This window comes from Pseudochaenichthys georgianus, chromosome 17 (assembly GCF_902827115.2).
Source record: "Pseudochaenichthys georgianus chromosome 17, fPseGeo1.2, whole genome shotgun sequence".
In the NCBI taxonomy this organism is placed as follows: Eukaryota; Metazoa; Chordata; class Actinopteri; order Perciformes; family Channichthyidae; genus Pseudochaenichthys; species Pseudochaenichthys georgianus.
The window spans coordinates 36,236,053-36,250,364 of NC_047519.1; the positions used below are offsets into that span (position 1 = coordinate 36,236,053).

Here is a 14,312-nt window from a genome sequence, read left to right on the forward strand (position 1 = left end):
AACACCGGCCGGGCGTCATTTCTCCACACTTTTGTTTTTACAGAGTGTGTGTGTATGTGTGTGTGTGCGTGACACTCGGTTTGGCAGTTGCTTGGTGGGCCGCACCTGCTCGGCCCGTCAGAATGAGCAGACAGGTTTACAGGCCGGCCCCATGCTAGACCCTCTCCACTGGATATTACACACAGATTGGCAAACATCTCCAAATGTTGAAGACACATATATCTGTCACACAGCGACATGCATTTACTTTGCTAAAGTTGTTTAACACACGTTCTTAGGTCACAGGCTCCTCCAACAGTGCAACACAATATAACAGATAATAGTGCAAGTAAATAAAATAGAATCTAATAGGAATAGTGCAGAATAGTCTATATACAAGTCATTGGAGTATTGATATAAGTTGCAAACAGATGATTGTTATGGATGTTCTTTCAAAAGTTCAGGTGTTTAAAGTCTTATGGCCTGTGGGACGAACGGTCCCTGAGTCTGGTGGTTCTCGACCTGCGTATGAATAAATGCATGCATGCTTTGCTTTGTCTTTTGTATTTGGACTTCATAGCTTCTTTGCTGGCCCTCAGGATTATACGCTCTCACCCAGTTCGAGTTATGCCTTACCCTTAGAAAACAAGTCCAGATTATTGCGTTTCTAGTCGAGGTTATAGTGACATTACCTATCACCCCTTTTTCCTTGTTGTGGGTTGTTTGCCGGATGCAGAGGCACGGTTTATTTGTTGTGAACAGCAAAGTCTAATTCATGGGTGATCGTACTGGTGAACGGTAATAAATTGACTCGAGCACACACACCTTCTCTCTGATTCATATTCAGGAGGTGTGTGACCTGTTGAATGTCGTCTCATGCACTCGTTACCTTGTAGCGTGTACTTAGCCGCTTGCTGTCTGCTGGTATGTCGGTACATGTCGGATGTCAGAGAGTTGTCATGAGGCCTTGTGATTATGGCCACGATGCCCATTCTCCTATGAGTCGTGTGATCCAGGCTGTTCATATGTGCTGCGTTGTGTTTATGGACACAATCACGCTGAGCAGTCATTTTTGATAAAAGCCACTTTATTTTGAAAAACAACCAACGCGCTCAAAGTAATGTGGTTTCAGCAGGATGCACATGAGCACACGTGTAATACTGAAAGAGTACAAGTCAGAAAGGTGCGTGGGTATATACCGTATGGTTACAGACAGCGAAAGGGTACTGCTATATGACTTCAATGTGACGTTACCTTGATGAAGTTACGGTCTAAAGTGCCCTTACACTCAAACCAGATTGTATACTAGTAACTTTACAAAAGCATATATTTCACACAGCTTTCACCGACCTAGTTTTGTAATTATGATGTGGAGAAATATCCTTTTAAATCAATTGTTCTTATATGATCTACTTTAGGTTTACTTCGAATGACACATGGGTGGATCTATCATAGTATTCATATTCATATTTACATCTTAATTTCTCAATGTGTTCAGGTACCTTCTGTAACACGGGAAGAAATCACATCCATGACCAAAAACATGCTTGTGAGTTACCTTAAGTTACCTCATCATGTGACATGGTGTGGAGATGTTCATGGAAGATGGAAGAAGCCAAAGTAACCATTTGTGGCATGAAATACCTCTCTCTCTCTCTCTCTCTCTCTCTATCTCTCTCTCTCTCTCTCTCTCCTTCCCCTCCCTCCCTCCCTCCTGATCTGTCTAATAGTTACAGAACGTCCTAAGTGTCTCTCCTCAGCACTGGGCTCTGTGCTCATCGATATCCATATAAGAGCAGAGCGGGCAGGTTTCTGCGCCGAGTGTCAGGCACCGTTGACGCTCGGCAGCAGCACGATATCTAAAGTATCGAAATGTTTTAGAAAGGACAACGGTTCCTGCTCTGCTGCCTCAGAATATATTCCATCTAAGAGAGGGAAGGTCTTTCTGCATCTATGTGCATGTGTTTACAATAACGCATGCATGTCAATGTCTCCGTTTACATTAGCGCACTCTGTCCCAGCTAACCTAAACAAGGAGCGTTTCTCCCAATAGAGGCAGGCTAGTTTTCAGCAGAGTGTCTGCTGCTGCCCAGAATGCACAGAAGTTGGTAAATAATAATAATCACTTTTTCTAATAAAGCAATACAATATTTTGTGCGCTCTGGTAGCTCACTTGGTATACACGCTAAGCGATAGCAGCCCGGGTTGTTCTAGTAAAATATCCACTTTGCTATTCTTAACACAAACTGTCCGGTAACATTTGTCTGCGACGAAAGTCCTGCGTGATGTGCAGGAAGTCATGCATTTGAATTATTAAAAACAAAAACAAGAAGTGAGTAGTTACTATGTTGTATTACCACCAGTATGATTGGACAGATAAAGAAATTATATCAAACCTGCTTGGTTGTGCAGAGATGAGGTAGACCTGTCTTTCCAATAGGCTTATAAATCAATACCTACTTTATGTAAGCTCTTTTTACAAACAAAAGTCTCTTCAGTAGGGTCAGACAATGAGATCTGAAAAGAAACTTCTAGATTTGACAAAATAACGTCCATATAAGTTCATTTTAATATATAGATGTATAGATACGATATGCTTTAATGGTGGGGTAGGTAAGTTTGAGAAACCGGCTCGAGATCGCTAGAATTTGAAAATACACAACCGGAGAAAATCTGCCACTTCCTTACAGAGCCCCTCCCCCAACACACACGAACGCGCACATGACCAATGAGGGCACGAGATAAGTTTGTGCCCCGATGGAAGGCTGACAGGCAGGTAGGCCTTTTACAGTATCACTTCTACAGATGAATTTTTTTTATGGATTTTTTGTCAAAGCACTTCAGATATTCATTGCTATCGGGATGTTAAGAGCATTCCATGGAATATAACAAAAAGTGTATCTCGAGCCGGTTTCTGAAACTTACCTACCCCACCTTTAAGAGTGAAAAATGCCCAGAATGCCAACACAGTTGCTTAAGATTCTCAAAACAAACTACTCCTACTCGAGATAGAAATTATTACACAATTGTTTTTCTTTCACCAAGTGTCTGATGAGGATATAGTCATTGTATGAAAGTACATTTGAGTTTTTGTGAGTTGAAACGCTTATGTAAGTTTTGTGCCCGTACAACAGAAGTCTGTTCTCGACAGGCAGTCACAATGTAAATCACATAAACCGCTGAGCGTGGTAAAGCTGAGACGGCGTGAAGACAAAGGATCACGTGGTTCCATAGGAAGAAGCATAACCAAGCAGTGCGCTGCTGAGCTCCTCAGATTAACGTGTTATTAGCAGAGAGATGCTTTGGTGTTGAGTCGGGTCGCAACCTTACGGGATTTTCATTGTCATATTTCAGACAATATGACAAAGTATCACGGTATACGGTTTTACATTATTATTACTTTTACTATTATTATGATTTTCAGTTAGGATGACCCTAAAAGGAATAAGTACGGGTTAGGGTTTGAACAAATGATAAACCCTATCAAAAGTAGCATGTGTTTATCAGTTAAAGGAATGACAATACAATTATAATAATTTAAAAAAACAATAGCATTCAACGAATTTGTTGAATGAAAATATATCAGAAAATATCCTGGTTTCGCTGTTTCACGGTTTAACATTATTATTATTATTATTATTATTATTATTATTATTATTATTATTATTATTATTTATTTTCTTTTTAAATATTTATTTATTTGTATATTTTTTTTTTAATATATTATTTGTTTAGTATTGCATGAAGTTACAATGACCCTTAGAGGAAAGAAAACAGAATTATGATAACGAAAACGAATTATTAACCTTTCTAAAAACATAGCTGCTATCTGTCGTGATTAAATAAAAAAGAAACACTTTAGCAGTTTGACATTGTAGAAATGTGAAAGTACACTCTCTGATAACCGTCGTCTTTAATATCACACTTGTCCTGATATTGGTACACCCTGATGTTGAGTCACGCGCCTCGTGGTGTTTGCATCATGTCCGCGGTGTTGAGTTTTATTGACTGGTACGTCCCGTTTTGCAAGATAAAATTGTTGGTCTGAGATCACATACGTTTGATCTAAAGTTAGAGCTGGGGGTGGTGCATGTTTTCTTTGTAGCTGGTATCATTTCCAAATCAGAAAGCAATCGTCATTTGACGGAGAGATAGACCCGATAACTGGTGGTGATTATTCAATTCTGTTTATGCTCAAATCTGAAATATAGTGAGGCCAACCAATACTGTTACATTCAAGCATTAGTTAAGCAACAAGAACCTATTTGTTACATAAAAATGAAAAACAGGAGAAGTTCTAGATTATGCAATTTAGATACAAGACAAGGCTTTTTAAAGCAGAGTGAATCTGGTAACAAAGTGCTGTTATCTTGCAAGTAAAAGGATTCCAGGTTTAAAACGGCGTACTGGTTATGAGTTCTGACAGAAGTTCCCATGTTGTCATCGCCTCATAATGCACCTCAGTGTTTTTACTTGGACGGTGCTATGTCTTATGACAGTGTGGTTTACTCCTAAGAAAAGCTTTTTGATTGACACGTGGCCTGTTGTGAAATGGCAACATTTAGAAAGACGGAGAATGTCTTCGTAGTTGTGGCTCCATCATGCACGGATTGAGCGCGTAAAGACAGATATATAATGTGATGCAGAGAAACGGGTGAAGAAAGCGAATTAGAAGTATAGAGAATGTGGAGTATACATACATCTGGGAGTATGTGCAGCGGGGAAGGATTGTGAGATGGATGGTAATGATGACACATCTCGGGGAATGAGAGGGAGAAGGAGCGGTGAAGAAAACAAGGCAGAGCAGGAGCCGGCGTGCCGACGCTCCGCTGGTAAACACCGACAGGGTGACCTCGCCCCGAGGCAGCCACTCACAACACATGTTGCCTTATTAGGGGCGTCTACAGGGAGCAAGGCAGACGTGTGTGTGTGTGTGTGTGTGTGTGTGTGTGTGTGTGTGTGTGTGTGTGTGTGTGTGTGTGTGTGTGTGTGTGTGTGTGTGTGTGTGTGTGTGTGTGTGTGTGTGTGTGTGTGTGTGTGTGTGTGTGTGTGTGTGTGTGTGTGTGTGTGTGTGTGTGTGTGTGTGTGTGTGTGTGTGTGTGTGTGTGTGTGTGTGTGTGAGAAAGGGTGAGCCCACGTATTAAGTGGAGTTCCGTTAAGTCCTCTCCCTTGCCTTGCATACTCCTGTGGGCAGGGCACGCCGTTTCTTCTGAGCCAGTAACTGGTGATGATATGATAATGATGATTAGTTGTGTTATGCAGCCTCTGCAGAGCATCAGATTATAGTGTGTGTAGCTGCTGCAGAACTCACATAGTTCCATCACTCACACAGGTTCTGTTGGGATTAGCAGTCAAGGCAGCTGCGATCCTGACTTGATAGGAAGTCAACTTTATTTTATATTTGTGACATTGCTTGACTCCACCCGTAGCCGCTTTCCTTTGTTTCCTCGCCTCAGTTCTCTTGTCATGTTGTTATCCGATGTGGTGAATCTAATCTGTGTCTTCTCAACAATACATGCTGCGTTATGTTCATGCCCTTACCCCGTGTGCTTTGTAAGCGCAACGTAAAGAACAATGTATGACTTAAAACCACATGACACACATATTGGTTGTAGTTGTATGTAACTTTTCATTCTTGACACTTGTTTGGCTTTAAAGGAGCCCTATTATGCTTATTGGGATTTTCCCGTCTGTGCATGTAAATGATCTGCAAAGGCTGAACAGGCTAAAGTCTCCCCCCCCCCCCCCCCCCCCCTGCATGACTTCTTTGTTTACTTTATAATCCAGCAATCCAACACATTGTACATGATAGACTAAGGGGCGGGACTTCTCTAAGTGGTTGCCCAATCACAGCAGACCCGGCCAGCTAAAGAGCTTTCTGAGCTGTGAAGCATGTCAAAATGTCACAGTAAGGCACAACATACAAATATGTACAGGCCACTCTTCTTAAAACTTCAGAGGATGCACGTGCATGGATTTGGAGAACTGATTTACGATATCATTTTACTTTTGATGCAGAGTTTGGTTGGAATATTGGTTAAAATATCAACATTCAATGTAAGGAAGACTCCCCCCCCCCCCCCCCCCCCCCCCTCCTCTCCACTGCCTCCTCATCTAACTCCAACATGACCTCAGGTTGACTTAGACAAGGAGCTTTTGTCTGTGTCCTTACTTTGAGTTCAGACCAACATGTGACATGCTCCAAATAGACCATAAATATGACATGCATGAGGAGTGAGGGTAGAACCTGAAAAAGACACCCCTATCGTTAGGTGTAGTCATTTAAATACGGTTTTTAACATTATTATTATTAGAAATTCTGGCTCGGTGTCTTGCATTTAATCAGAAAAGATTAGTATATGGCTGGAAATAACAAATACTGTTCTACTGCATTGCATGCGATCGCTTAATAAAGCCTTTCTCTGCGGCCGAACTGGCATCAAGACAAGGCTGTCAGTAGAAACCATAACGAGTCATCTTCCCGGTAATACTCTAAATGTATATATAAATAAATGATCTGGTGGATTTCAAAACAGACAACTTAATGACATTAATATTAATGCAAGTCCTGGCTTTGTATTTTACAACAGACTCTCCTTACACTATTTCTACCCTATTGTATTTACTTGCACTATTTTAACTATTTTATCTGTTTTATCTTGTCGCGCTGTTTCGGAGCCTGTGACCCAATATCTTCATTGATACATCTACACTGTAGCTACTGTATGCACACATGGCAAGAAAAGCCTTGAATCTAGAAGTTTCCAAGCAAGTGGTCAGGATACCGTCTGACTGCCGGTGGCCCCACACCACCACCTGTGGCCTGCTGGCACCCTCCTCCAATCGCGTTCCAGAGTTTTTATCATCAAGGCTAATTTCTGCCTGTAATCTGATTAGGGCTCTGAGCTGCTTTAGCAACCCGCTGCGCTGTCTCTCTCTCTCTCAGCTCCCTGGCATGCATGCATGCACACACACACACACACACACACACACACACACACACACACACACACACACACACACACACACACACACACACACACACACACACACACACACACACACACACACACACACACACACACACACACACACACACACACACACACACACACACACACACACACACACACACACACACACACACACACACACACACACTGGCACACACAATCTGCATGACAGCCAGTCTGTGCAGGCTGTAGGTTTGCAGTGTATCCGGGGCAGTTTGCTCTGTCTGTCGGTGTGTGCTCTTCTGTGTGTGTGTGTGTGTGTGTGTGTGTGTGGTCGTGTCACTATCTCCATCCCTGCTTGCCGGTAGCAGCCGTCGTCGCCTCCACCGCTGTCAAACGCCGTCACCTCCGCTCTGATCGGAGGGGAAGTCTAGCAGCGGAGCATCTTTCTTTTTCTCCCTAACCATGTTTCGAAACCCTTGGATCTCTAGTTACCATGTGAACCATGAGCAGCCATGTGGCCAAGGTAAGGCCTTTGATAGGGTCTGGCTCTCGGGTGACCTGCTTGACCCTCTCGAATACCCGTAGTACACCTATAGACTGCTTGGGCGACTTTGCTAATGCAATTTAGCTCCTTCCTGAGGTAAAGGACAGAGTTTGGTGGCTGTCACTGGGATTCGGGCTTAGAGGCTGTGAAGTGTTGACTCCTCGTTTCGCTTCTTTTTGCTTGGTTGGATCAGAGGAAACGAGGATTCATGGCGTGTGTAAGAGCTACTCATCCTGCCTAATGCGATTCACGAACTTGGAATAAAATACATGCTTGAATCGACTACGATCGGTGTGAATGTTAGCATCCGGCTGCTACGAATGAATGAAGTGTGTGGTTTGGCAATGAAAGGTCAAATGTAGTTCCATTATACATGTAGTATGTGCTATGTGCTTTTTCCCGTTTTCACCCCTCCGATGTCCCACCTTGTCGATGCTCTCCATCATTCGCTTGCTGAGATGGAGGAAGGGTGTTCATGTTCTACCAGCAACCTTTCGAAACAGATTGTGTGCAAGCGAAGGCCCGGTTCACTTCGGAAGTCTATTTCGCACCTCTGAATATATATAGAAAATCCCTCTCCTCACCACCCTCATTTGTGGACCGTCAGCAGCACTAAGCTTCTCTCTGGCACCGTCAACCTTGCATCTTGTGCTGCTTGTTTTGTTGACAACCTGCAGGCGTTTCTAAGGAAGGCTGCACAGGCGAGGGGCTTTCCAGCCAGATGAACAGACGGATAGATGTAAACACGCTTCCCACAGGCAATGAATCATTGTGCTGTAAGATAAAATAATGTTTGAGCACATCCAACCCAGATTTCTGACCCCGCTCGTGTCTAATTCTGACTTGTGTCATCCTTTACTTCCAGACATGGCCCTTTTGAGTCCTCGAACTTCACTGGTAGCTACACAAAACACTTGGAAGCTCTGAAACTTGATGTCCAAGCAAGCATTAGGACATCTAGCACCATACTTGCATACCTTGTGTCCTGCCAAACATCCCATGCTGTATAGACACACAGCCTTTTGGGGCCAAAATAGTCCGGAGGTGTTCAGGAGGCGCCTGGAGCAGAAACATGATCCGTCTCCTATACTGGGATACAGCTTTACAACAGGCTGCTGTTGCTGTGAGAGCAAACGGGTCAGTGGGAACTGGATGTGCACTTTCTGAGGAACCTTCTTAGACGAGGGAAATGTCCTGTCAAATCAGCACGTTGTTGGTGTTTAATCTTGAAGAAGTCTGACTTCTCTTAAATACATAGTTACAGGCATTATGAGCAGGACCTAGGGTTAGGGTTTGTAAACACAACCTTCACGTTTGGCCCCTCTTTCCATGGTCAAGATGGGGAAGTCCAACCCCAGGTGCAATCTCATGCAGGGGCTTTGTCTGCTTGGCGTGTTGCCCTGCTTTTGTTACATTTTACGGCTTTGTATAGCATTTTTGTTTTAGCTTCTCTCGGATGAGTGATTACGATCTGGCACCTGGTCTCTGATTTGTTACAGCGGTTGTAAAAAGGGGTTAAAAAGTTGAATTTATCTTATTAAAGCAAATATAGCCCCTGAATACAGTAGCTGTTGTGCATTATCAATATTCCTTACGTATAGTCACAAATATATTGCTATTAAAACTTGACTATGATTGACATTTTGATTATTGATTACTAGATTTTTAAGGACTATACTTTTGAAGGGTTGTAAAATATTTTTCTGAAGAATGTTCCATATGTGACGACACTCATAAAGTGAAGATTTGTAAATGGGCTGATGTTTGTTTTAGTTTCACAAACACATACAGTATTGTTTGGTCAGACCACTCGTAGGCGTCTGACCAGTTCTGCAGATTAAAGAAACCTCGCATTAGGCAAACACAACCAGTGAGGACAAGTGTTTTAGAGGCCAAGAATACAAAGAAATAATGGCGCCGACTTATGTAATACATCCATACGTTTAAAGGTTTGTCCGTAGCCAAAACGAGGCGCTGGAGTTTATAATAGTATTAGAGGACATGTATCTCCTAATGACATCCACCATCTTGAACGAGATGCCATTGCAATATTTGAGGCAACAATTGACCCCTGTTGGATTTTTTCTGGATCATTTTGAGGTTTACAACCATCTGTATCATCAGCTGTAATATGACCCATGATGACATTAATGTATTTAATATCTATGAAGAATATAAGATACGCTTTGTTTATATGTATCTACCGTATTTCTAAATATACCGCTTTTTTGACCACGTTAACATGTTTCAATAGTCCCATTGTCAGCACAGATAGGTTGAACATGAGTCTTGACTGAGTCTTATTTGTCTTTTTAGAATTAGGATCCACAGCTCGTCCCAAGCTTTGCAGCTCAGCCTCTTTGCCAACAGAGGCCTTAAGGTGAGTCTTCTGTTTGCAATCACCACACAGACTCGAGGAAGTCTAAGAGCATTTAATACATTCATTTAGTTGTTGCTTTGTCATCAAGTGAGGGATATGTACGGATATAGATTTACCACTGGTGAGTGCTGCAGCCAATCACGTGCAGTGAGCATTCAAAGCTGCATATGCCAGTAACAGCTTATCTTAAGGGACTTTTATGTTCACATGCCATTAAAGCCTTAATACCTCCTTCCGGAGTACTTTGCCCCGAGCCCCCTTTGCATTGAGTTCCTCTCGTTCTTAAGCTGTCTGGCAGAAAGTTACACAATAACTGTTTTACATTTGAGTAGTAGTTTCAACTGATCTGGTCCGTTTTTATAAAATATTTAAGACGCCAATCTCTCCAAATGAGTCTAGAAATATCAATTATATTTTTCCGTTTCCGTTTCAACAACAGATTGAATAGTTCGTGAGGGTAAAGAAAGGCATGGCAAGTTACCTTATCCTGGCTTATGTGTCCTCTTGATAATGGCATTAGGGGAAGACATTAGGGGAAGACCTCAATTGTTAATTTCCACTTGGAGAATTTAATGACCCAGTTCTTAAGCTGGATCCTGTTGGAAGAAACTCCAGCTGAGATTTGCCTTTACCTGCCATCACCTTTTTAAGATGAGGCGTTTGAGGCGTTTGAGTTGCTTGGACAGCTGCCATAGGAAACTAGGCACACATGTACTGATGTGTTTTAATCTGAACAATATGTAGAGATATGTAGTTTGGCTCCATTCAGCATCTGCACTTTACCCCTCTTTCAACCCATAGTAAACTAGAATATAGCAGCTACCCACCCTCCAATAATGAACCATGTTTTTTATTAAATATACATTTTCTTGATAGCATGTTATGACTCTTTCCTCTCATTCAGTTTTCAGAGTGACTTCTCTTTGGAGGAAAAGACCGCCCTGGTCAAGAGTGTTTCAGATACAGATGCCAAACTTCTGTTTGTCCTCCCCAAGGGTGTGCATTGGCTCTAAACAAACAATTACTGAGAATAATCACATAATTTAATACTTTTCATTGTTTTACGACACTAACTATATATTTCTGTTCTAATATTCAGTTTCAGAGTTGAAGAAATACTTTGAGGGACCTGTCCCAGAAGATTTGGGAATGAACAGGTAATGTCAGGGTTCACTTCTCTGTGTTTTCACATGAACACGACTAAATAATTTCATAAAAACAAACCCAGTGCAACAACTTTTGACCTTTGCTCTCTGCCTCGCATCTGGTCACAGGAAGGAGAGGATAGCTCGGCGCCTGGAGGGGATGGAGAGCGATGCTCCGCCTGCGCTGGTGCCCGGTGGTTTGGTAGCCAACAGGATGCTGGGGGAGGACTCCCCGCGGTACACCCGTGCCTCAGACCCCTGTGAGCCTTGTGTGATGGGTAAGCATGGCACGATGCACTGCAACCATATATGATGCTGCCTTACATGGGTTGACAACATTGACATTTTCTTGTGTTTGTCAAACGGCCATTAAAGGTGGGGTAGGTACGTTTCAGAAACCGGCTTGAGATACATTTTTTGTTATATTCCATGGAATGCTCTTAACATCCCGATAGCAATGAATATCTTTAGTGCTTTGACAAAAAATCCATAAAAAAATGTCATCTGTAGAAACCGTAGTACTGTAAAAAGTACAACCAATCCGTTTAGCCGGCTTGGCTAAAGTAACTGGATGGCCTACCTGCCTGTCAGCCTTCCATCGGGGCACAAACTTATCTCGTGCCCTCATTGGTCATGTGCGCGTTCGTGTGTGTTGGAGGAGGGGCTCTATAAGGAAGTGGCAGATTTTCTCCGGTTGTGTATTTTCAAATTCTAGCGATCTCGAGCCGGTTTCTCAAACTTACCTACCCCACCTTTAAGTCATGTTTGTCATTAAGTATTTGTAAACCATAGAATTTATTTTATTTTCTCGTCTGCCAGTTTACTCTCTCTAGGTGGGTTTCCATCCACCAGATTTATGGCACATTTTAAATTTGTGAAGTATAAAACCTGACCAGAAATGCAAACATATTTAAAGAAAAGAACAATTCAGAAAAACCTCACACATATTTTTTCTTATAAAAGTTCGATATTCATCAATATTAAAAATAAATTAATAATCTTGGTGCACAATCTGCAATCAGATGTTTTTGCTTCTGGAGAAACATGTTTTAAAATCATCCTGGCTACTTTAATGTCAACATAATGTAACTGTGTCAGTGAAAATAAAACACACAGAAGCTGTTGCATGTTGTTGCATTTTGAAGGCATTGAATTCACTAATTGACTTGTGATCTGTGATGTGTTTTGTAAAAATAATGTCATATTTATGTCACGTTGGATGAAGGTTGCAAGTGTTATACCATATACCATATGAAGATAAAATAACGATACATATCATTTGATAACAGCAATTTCCTTGAATTGTTAACCGTGGCTAATAGGACGCATCCAAATTGGTTTTCTTTGCATTTTTGATCAATTAGCTATTTGAGCTTTTAGAAAAAGATGTGGTCCAACAATAATTGTGACTTGGTGGTTAAACTCTATCTAGAAGACAGAAAGTTAACTACAGTAACTGCTGCGGGGCATGAATGTGGCAAATGATTGGTTGTCAAGCAATGTTGTTAATAAGTAATGGAGTATTTCCACTATTTACCACAGTGAGACGCTACAGTCGAGAGGAGCTGGAGGCGCCCCAGAAGCAGCTTTCATCTCAGGACAGATCCCCTCAGATCAAAGGCGGTGTTGGCAGCAGCCGCCCCGACCCCATATTGGTGTACGTTGACCCAGTGTCGCTATCCACCTCTTCTACACCCACATCTGGACCCGCTGACCCCTCCAGTCTCAGCTCCAAGGCTGAACGCATCGCCCGCTACAAAGCCGAGCGCCGCCGGCAGCTTTCAGAGCGGTATGGCATTCTCCTGGATCAGGAGGCGGACGTCGACTTCACACCTCGCCACCGGTCCCGCCGTGAAATGGACACCCCCGACCGACAAACAGCTGCAAGGCGAGAAAGAGACAGACAGGAAGCTGAGGAACAAGGACGAGATCCCAGGGTGCCATACCGCTCCGGAGTGGGTAGGGTTTACATGAGGAATCAGCCGGACCCCGCCCCTGTTTCCACCCCCACCCCCAGCCCCGCCCACTCAAACCAAGCCCCTCCCAAGACACAGGAAAGGCAGCGGAGGTTTTCTGATCGGGAAAGGGCGATGAACATGGAGAACTACCGACGTGGTGGGGCTCAAGAGCGCTCAATCGCTCCGTTAACGAGAACCCAGGAGCAGCCTCATCCCCAGCACCAGCAGGACCCCGCCCACCAGGAGCCAAGCCCAGCCTCCAGCCGGGATTACAGCATCGTGGCGGTGCCCAGCTCCCCTCGCACCGCCCGCCGGGCCTCGCTGCCCTCCAACCGCTACGGCATCTCACCTGGGGATTTATTCATAGAGCAGCAGGCCCAGAGCATCCTCAACAGGCAGGGGTGAGTTCATAGAAAACGGTCATAACATTCAGAAAATACAACACTGACGACTGGACAGATTCTGAGACATGCGTCTGATACAGAGACTAACTCTTACTCTAAACATGAAAAGTCATTCAAAAAGCTTCATACTGGATTTTGATGAGTCATTCAGTAGGTCTTTTTAAATGGCCTTGATCATTATCACAAGCCATTAAATGACTCTCTGGGTTATTCTATCTGCTTCCCGTGGAGTGATCGGACCATTTAAAAGTATAATGTTGTGTCTGCAGTGTATTTAGACTACACTAGGGGGTTACACAACTCAAACCCCTGTTTCCATGACGATATTTACACTGATCCACTGGCTGCTGATGAGTCCTACACTGAGATATTCATGAATCGGTGCAGTTTGGGCTGTCTTCTGGCTGCTAAGCTAACCAGCCTGCCGCTTCAACACTGCGCCAGCATTAGGATCTTTTGTAGACCGTGAGTCCGGCTCTGTCACGCTCGCCCTGCTCCAGTTTCACATGGAAAGGCGCTCTGGGGAGCTCCTCAGGGAGAGGTTGCAGGGTAGATGTCAGGGAGTGGGTATGATTTCCTTCCTTGCCCCCGAGAGGTTATCCTGATTTAACAGCAGCTTGGTTTATTAGCAAAGCGCTTATGTCACTTGCTATAAGAAACGTATATGCTACCACAAAAGGGATGAGAACTGGGGCTTGGCAACAAATATTGCTATTATATTTCCATATTATATGAAACTGGGGATCTCCTCAGATATTGGATATTTTAATCTGGCATAATTTCTTTCCCTGGTTTAAAAGGGGGTATTACATCTAAGCAATGTATCTTATTAACATAGCAGACTGCTGTAGATGTTCTTTTATTGTCGTTGACCTACATAATTTATCAAAAATCTCATATTGTAAATATTTATAAAAGCAATGGTCAACCTTTCAATATTCTCCCT

At 43.0% G+C, this 14,312-nt stretch overlaps 1 protein-coding gene across 1 annotated transcript in view; it reads left to right on the plus strand.

Moving 5' to 3' along the window:
- The first annotated feature begins 7,159 nt into the window (after window positions 1-7,159).
- The window catches only part of LOC117461785 (supervillin-like), a 73,012-nt gene continuing 65,859 nt past the window's right edge, over window positions 7,160-14,312 (plus strand). The window contains 6 exon segments of the mRNA XM_034103717.2: window positions 7,160-7,458; window positions 9,796-9,859; window positions 10,764-10,855; window positions 10,959-11,016; window positions 11,134-11,282; window positions 12,547-13,363. Of these exon segments, the coding sequence (XP_033959608.1) occupies window positions 7,398-7,458; window positions 9,796-9,859; window positions 10,764-10,855; window positions 10,959-11,016; window positions 11,134-11,282; window positions 12,547-13,363 (1,241 nt within the window). The 5' untranslated portion in view covers window positions 7,160-7,397.